We start from the raw sequence: 6,180 nt of genomic DNA, 5'->3' as shown, positions 1-6,180 counted from the left end.
TTGTATGCTTGGTGTATTGAGAATTGTATGTATTGGGTAATGAGTATTGAATTGAGGTCTATGCTTTTAAATTATGAATTGGGCCAGAGGCCGTGAATTTTGGGCCGAAGGCCTGAAAGAGGTAAGGAAGGTAAGTTGATGTGTGCATTGTATGATGACACAAGTGATTGGATGAATTTCAGATAATGAATATATGAATAATTGGGTTGGTTATTGAATAATAAGGTTTGAGGAGTTGAAGTGTGGAATTTGGTAATTTTGGGTGAAATTATGTAGATGAGGTATGCTTAGTTTTGGTTGAGATATATTATGTGGTCATATATGTGATTATGATTAATGATGCCTTGATGGTATGATGATGCATGAGAGATATGTATGTTGTGATATATGATTGAGGAATGATTAAGGTTGATTAGTGGGTGAAACCACGTGATAGTGAGTATGATATTGATTATGTATAATGATGATTGATTGAAAATAATATTGTTCGAAATTAGGATGAGGAAGGATGTATGACATGTTAATGTGTTTGCAATTTAGCCATTTGTTTGAAATGGGTAAAAACGGTTATATGGCGGTTTTGTGAATTGTGGTAAAGTGTTAATGTATGAGTTGAGGAGGCTTGATGTTGGTTTTGGTATATTTTGATTGATTTCAAAAGGGGTTGAAATTGGCATGATTTGGTTGATTTTGAAAAGGGTTGAAAATGGCTTGTTTTGAAAATGGCACTTTGTGGTCTTGTGTGAAAACATGGTTTTTGGGCATACTTTGATGGGACATAACTTGGACTGCAGATTTTTGTTTTGTTCCAAACTTATTTAGAAGTGAAATTGGATCCAGGATGTCCATGCTGTTCGAAGAACGGGCGAAAAACGATTTAAAATGAGAAAGTTATGTCCGTCGGAAGATTGGGGGTTGAATCTGTGAATTCTGCAGCTTTTAACTTAGAAAATTTTAGTAGAATGACCCTCCACGCGTAGGCGCACTTGGCGCGTACGCGTCGTTCTTCAAGAAGGCACCATCCACGCGTGCGCATGGTGCGCGCGTGCGCGTTGATGCGTTGCACCCAATGCCGAGCCATTTTCCCGAGAGTTGTGCCAGAGTTGTGCCAGTTTTGTGCCTGGGGCACAAATGCACCCACGCGTACGCGTGGCTGACGCGTACGCGTCGTCTGGCTATGTTTCAACCCGCGCGTCCGTGTGTATGACGCATACACGTCGATGAGCTTTGTGGCCATCCACGCGTGCGCGTGGAGGACGCGTACGCATGGCCCTGTTTTCATGCCAAAGTTAATTTTTGAGTTTAAAAAGCCAAACCTCATACTTCTAAGCCTCCGATCTCACCCCTTATGTATTAAATCATTACGATATGCCTAGCAATGAGAAAGGAGCTAGGGGATGTGGTAACTTACGAATGAAGCAAGGGGAAAAGTTATGATAAACGATGATCAAAGATGATTATATGAGATATGGAGGATGACGGTGGAAGTACTGTGTATGCCATGAGCCGAAGGGCTATATTTATTGATAAATGGCTGGTTCTTGATTGAACCATGAGCCGGGTGGCTGAGTTATTGCCGAATACAGCGGAGCCATGTTGATAAATTGGCTAGTTCTGGATTGAACTGTGAGCCGGATGGCTGAGTTATTGCTTTGTTTATGATTCTGAATCCGATTCGTGGGAGGGTCAGCGAGTTGGGAATCATATGAGATATGAACTAGATTTAGTATCCCCTTACGACAGTTGCCTATTCATGGATTAGTGATAATCTAGGCTGGATACTTGGTGAAAAGGAGTTTAGGATGCTTAATGAGTTTTTATTGCAGTGCATTGTATTTATTTGACACTTTTACCGTACTGGGAACCCATAGGCCCGGGGTTCTCATTCTGTATATATCTCTTGTTTTTCAGATACAAGTCCAGGTGCTCAGAAGTGAGTTGTGGGTCGTCTGAGAGACGGCGAAGATCTTTATTTTCTCTACTTTGTGTTTTGCTTAGAATCTCTCCACCTTTGTTTCGAAAAGATTATATTATGTATTGAACTCTTTTAAACTGGCCTATAGAGGCTCTCGTGTTTTCTTTGGGAGAGATTAGGATATACTGTTGTCAACTACTTTCATACTGTACCCTAGCCGGCCTAAACTTCACGGATCGCGACTAGTGGCTATTTACTTATATATATATATATATCTGTTATCTATCTCTTAATCTCCTTTATGCCTTGTTCGTATATCGCTTTCGGCTTCACTGTTTATCTTTTTGTTGTCGAAACGTGAGTGGTATGTCTTCGCGATTTTATTTCTACTCTTTTCAGGCTTCTCGATTAATATTCCTTTCGAATTTACCTATATCTATATATTAAAAATCCACCTGAGTGTCATACCACTGTAGTATCATTGACTTATGACTCGAGCATAAGGATTTGCATATTAGGGTGTTACATATTGGTTGCCGGTATTGGAACTGGTGGCACTGTCACCGGCACTGAACGTTACCTAAAAATGATGAACACCAACATAAAGGTTCAATTACTTCTTTGAATGTAATTATTTGTTATTTCAATTTAGTGAAATACACTTATTGATGGTGTGTCATTGACTTCCACTTTAAACTAACACGGGGTCCTGACTCCTGAATTCCAATTTCATAACTTGAAAGGAATTAGGTGCAGTTGTTATTGAATTGGAATAATAAAATACATAAATGATGATAACTTGTGCGTTATCATTTTCATATTCTAAATCCCTAAGGAATAGGCTCTATGATTTTGGTGTTCTTATGTTGGAGGAGAGAAAGAGAAGATTATGAAAGGAAAAATGGGACTAGAAAGAAGACAGAGAATATTTGTACAACTAATTGCATGTGTGGTTAAACCATTAATTTTGATTATGTTTCCAAATTAAGACTTGAATTATATCCATTGGTTAGATGTTTAGACAATTATGCCATATGGTTAATCTGCTGCTTGCATTTAACAGTGCCAGTAATTCATTGTTTGTTCTATCATCTTTCTCCTATCATTATAGTATGCTTTATTATATCTTTCTTAGGTGGTTGGTGTGGAACCTGCTGACAGAAGTATAATCTCAGGAGACAATCCAGGTATGAATCTTTTGCAAAGTTCATAAATGCACTCGTTCTTTTTTTAACTGTTTTGCTTTTTTATATTAATTTCAAGCTATTGATTCTCTTCTCAGCTGTTGACTGTATTCCAATTTTTGATGCAGGTTTCATGCCAAACATTTTGGATATCAAACTGCTCGACGAAGTTATCAAGGTAAATGATAAAATCATTCCTCCTCAGTTTTATATTCGCATTTCTATTTTTGTTCACTGTAACTTCATTGCTAGTTCATTTCTACTTTGGCATTTCTATACTGAAGAACAAACCTTGTGATTTTCTTCATTTTAGGTGATATAGAGATTCAATTGTAAAATAACTACTGAATTTTATTATGCTTTATTTTTCTTTCCTTGAGTGTCATCTACTTAAAACTATTTTTTACTCTTCACTAAAGGATTCCAAACCATAATAGAAACTTTGCATTCATTTGTCCAGATGTATTCATTAAATATCCTCTATATATGTGTCATCAACTTTATAAAACCATGTACGCATCATAATAGAATTAGTTAATAACAAGCCATAGAGTAAGACTAAACCAACCTCATTGGCACATCTTTTTAATTTATAGGGTTGCAATATATATCTGCATAACGTAAGACTAGAAAATGAAATAATAAGAATAATTACAATAGTATTAAAACAAAGATTTTACCCCAAATTAAAATAGTAGTCAATTATATTATGTATTAAGACTACTGTCTACACTCTACAGATAAATAGATGTTCAAAAAATATTTTTCTATTCAATATTAGAGAATCAATTGTTTTCAGTCAATATCAGTTAATTTTTTTTACTCTTCACAAGCTATAAATGCAAGTTTTATAGATTGAAAAGAAAGAATGAGTTTTTCATAAGCTAATAAATGCATATAAAAAACTATTTTTCAAAATAAAAAATTGAGTTATTAAAAGAAAAAAAAACTATCATTTAAAACCATAGAATTCACTATAAAATTGTTTGTTATCTCAGCATAAGTGATCTCAGAAGTTATTTTAATCTACCAATAAAAAACCACTTAAACTAAGATGCTAACATACATATTCTAATGTAAACAAATCTAAAGACTTGAAATTGTTCATTTATTTAAGATTACATACAGGTAATGGTGGGTTTACAATTTGAACCATTTATTGAAGATTTGACCTCTCTTGTTAAATCTGGGGAAGTACCAATAAGCAGAATTGATGATGCTGTTGAGCGAATTTTGAGAGTGAAGTTTGCCGCTGGTCTTTTTGAATTTCCTTTTAGTGACAGATCTTTGCTAGATATGGTTGGATGCAAGGTAAGAAAATAATCTCTTTGACCCTTTCTAAGTTGATTTTTATTTCATGATTCAAATATCAACATCATTGCAGGTAATTGTGTAAACTATTGCTGCTTAACTATGTCTATATTTAAATAAAGTCAAGTGAGAAATAGTTAAAAAATTAGTTCTAACTCTGTTTACCCTCATTGTTTAGCAACATAGAGATCTAGCACGCGAAGCAGTTCGAAAGTCCTTGGTTCTGTTGAAAAATGGAAAAGATATTAGCAAACCCTTTCTTCCATTAGATAGGAAAGCAAAGAGAATCCTTGTTGCTGGGACTTATGCCGATGATCTTGGATTTCAGTATGGAGGTTGGACCAAAACTTGATATGGATGTAGTGGGAGTAGTACCATTGGTAAGCCATTAATTTTGCTGCTTTTTCGACATACTTTGTTTCCTCTAAAAATCTGAGAACCTTTGTTGCCTTCTCAACAATACTGAAGTACTACTTTGCTCATTGCTTCATTAACTAACAAATCTAGAAATTCATTTACTCCATCTATTCCCAAGTTTCGACATTAGTTTTCTAGTAGGGATTGTCCTATACTTATACTTATGATAGCAGTTAAGATTGATTTATACTCTATCGGTTGCTCATGAAATGCTCTAGAGTGACAGGTAGGTATGTATGGTTGGTTATAGGCTTATAGCCCCGGTTTACATGCTATATATGGTGCAGATTTATGACAAACTTCTCTTGCAGATTTTCTAATTTTGTAGATCTAAATGCCACAAGAACTTCAAAATGAAGAGGAATCCTCGGAAAGTAAAATGGACCAAGGCGTATAGGCGAGTGCATAGAAAGGATATGACTCAGGTAAATGAAACTTTATATTTCCTTTCTTTTGGCCTACGTGTATGTGTCGTTCATAATTGTGGTTTGAAAGAGCTTCATGTCTGTTATATATTTCTTTAGGATTCAACCTTTGAGTTTGAGAGAAAGCAAAACAGGCCAGAGAGATATGACAGGAATCTTGCGGAGAACGTCCTCAAGGCCATTCCAAAGATTGAAAAGATCAGATTCACCAGGGAGGAGAGGCACCATAAGAATAGGTAATTCATCAGTTCCACTTTTACATGTATGAGGAAGCCTTACAATGCCCTCCCATTTTGTTATTTGCTGACATTTTGTCAAATTTTTAATAGAATGAAGGGCAAGAAAGAAAAGATACAAAAGGAGGCAGCAAAGGAGTTGGAGCAGGGCATCAGGTTGGTCAAATCTCCTTTGGCCCTTCAGAAGGACCCATCTCTTACATTACCACAAAAGATCAAAGTCTCTGTTTCCCAACGGCAATCAGAGGACAACAATGCGATGGAGCAGTGATGTCAATGCTGCACTCTGTGTGTGTGTGTGTTTCATTTGTTTGATGTTTGTGACTTAGATTCGAAGTGTCGAACAGCTCGATCAACCAACCAATAGAGTTAGTTCACAAGAACCCTTGTTTCCTCTTGGTTTCGATCAATCAACCTGTTATCTAATATTCTAAAAATTTTATTTCTATATTTAAAAGTTTGTTTGTATTAATTGATTACTATTTTTTAAATAGAAAAAATAATTAAAAAATATAGCTATTAAAATCGACGGTAGCGTTGTCGCTTTTTGTCGGTATTTAAATAATTAAATCGACGGCAACTGTGTCGATTTTATTAAATCAAATATCAACAGAAACGGCGTCGATTTTATATAATAATATCGATGGCAATGTTGTCGATTATATTGAATCAAATATCGACAAAAATGTCGT

The 6,180-nt window shown here is 35.5% G+C and overlaps 2 protein-coding genes across 2 annotated transcripts in view; both read left to right on the top strand.

Moving 5' to 3' along the window:
* The window catches only part of LOC107610917, an 8,911-nt gene extending 3,117 nt beyond the window's left edge, over positions 1 to 5,794 (top strand). Inside the window, exons 2-9 of the mRNA XM_016312899.2 lie at positions 2,434 to 2,522; positions 3,051 to 3,102; positions 3,228 to 3,277; positions 4,228 to 4,410; positions 4,589 to 4,790; positions 5,139 to 5,252; positions 5,352 to 5,488; positions 5,582 to 5,794. Coding sequence (XP_016168385.1) covers positions 2,434 to 2,522; positions 3,051 to 3,102; positions 3,228 to 3,277; positions 4,228 to 4,410; positions 4,589 to 4,762 — 548 coding nt within the window. The 3' untranslated portion in view covers positions 4,763 to 4,790; positions 5,139 to 5,252; positions 5,352 to 5,488; positions 5,582 to 5,794. The remainder of the gene's footprint in view (positions 1 to 2,433; positions 2,523 to 3,050; positions 3,103 to 3,227; positions 3,278 to 4,227; positions 4,411 to 4,588; positions 4,791 to 5,138; positions 5,253 to 5,351; positions 5,489 to 5,581) is intronic.
* Positions 4,764 to 5,759, top strand: LOC107610926 (probable ribosome biogenesis protein RLP24). Its single transcript, XM_016312907.1, has 5 exons — positions 4,764 to 4,790; positions 5,046 to 5,053; positions 5,156 to 5,252; positions 5,352 to 5,488; positions 5,582 to 5,759. The coding sequence occupies exons 1-5, from the start codon at positions 4,764 to 4,766 to the stop codon at positions 5,757 to 5,759; spliced, it is 447 nt and encodes a 148-aa protein (XP_016168393.1).

Source organism: Arachis ipaensis, chromosome B01 (assembly GCF_000816755.2).
Source record: "Arachis ipaensis cultivar K30076 chromosome B01, Araip1.1, whole genome shotgun sequence".
Classification (NCBI taxonomy): domain Eukaryota; kingdom Viridiplantae; phylum Streptophyta; class Magnoliopsida; order Fabales; family Fabaceae; genus Arachis; species Arachis ipaensis.
This window is presented reverse-complemented; position numbering and strand designations above follow the sequence as displayed.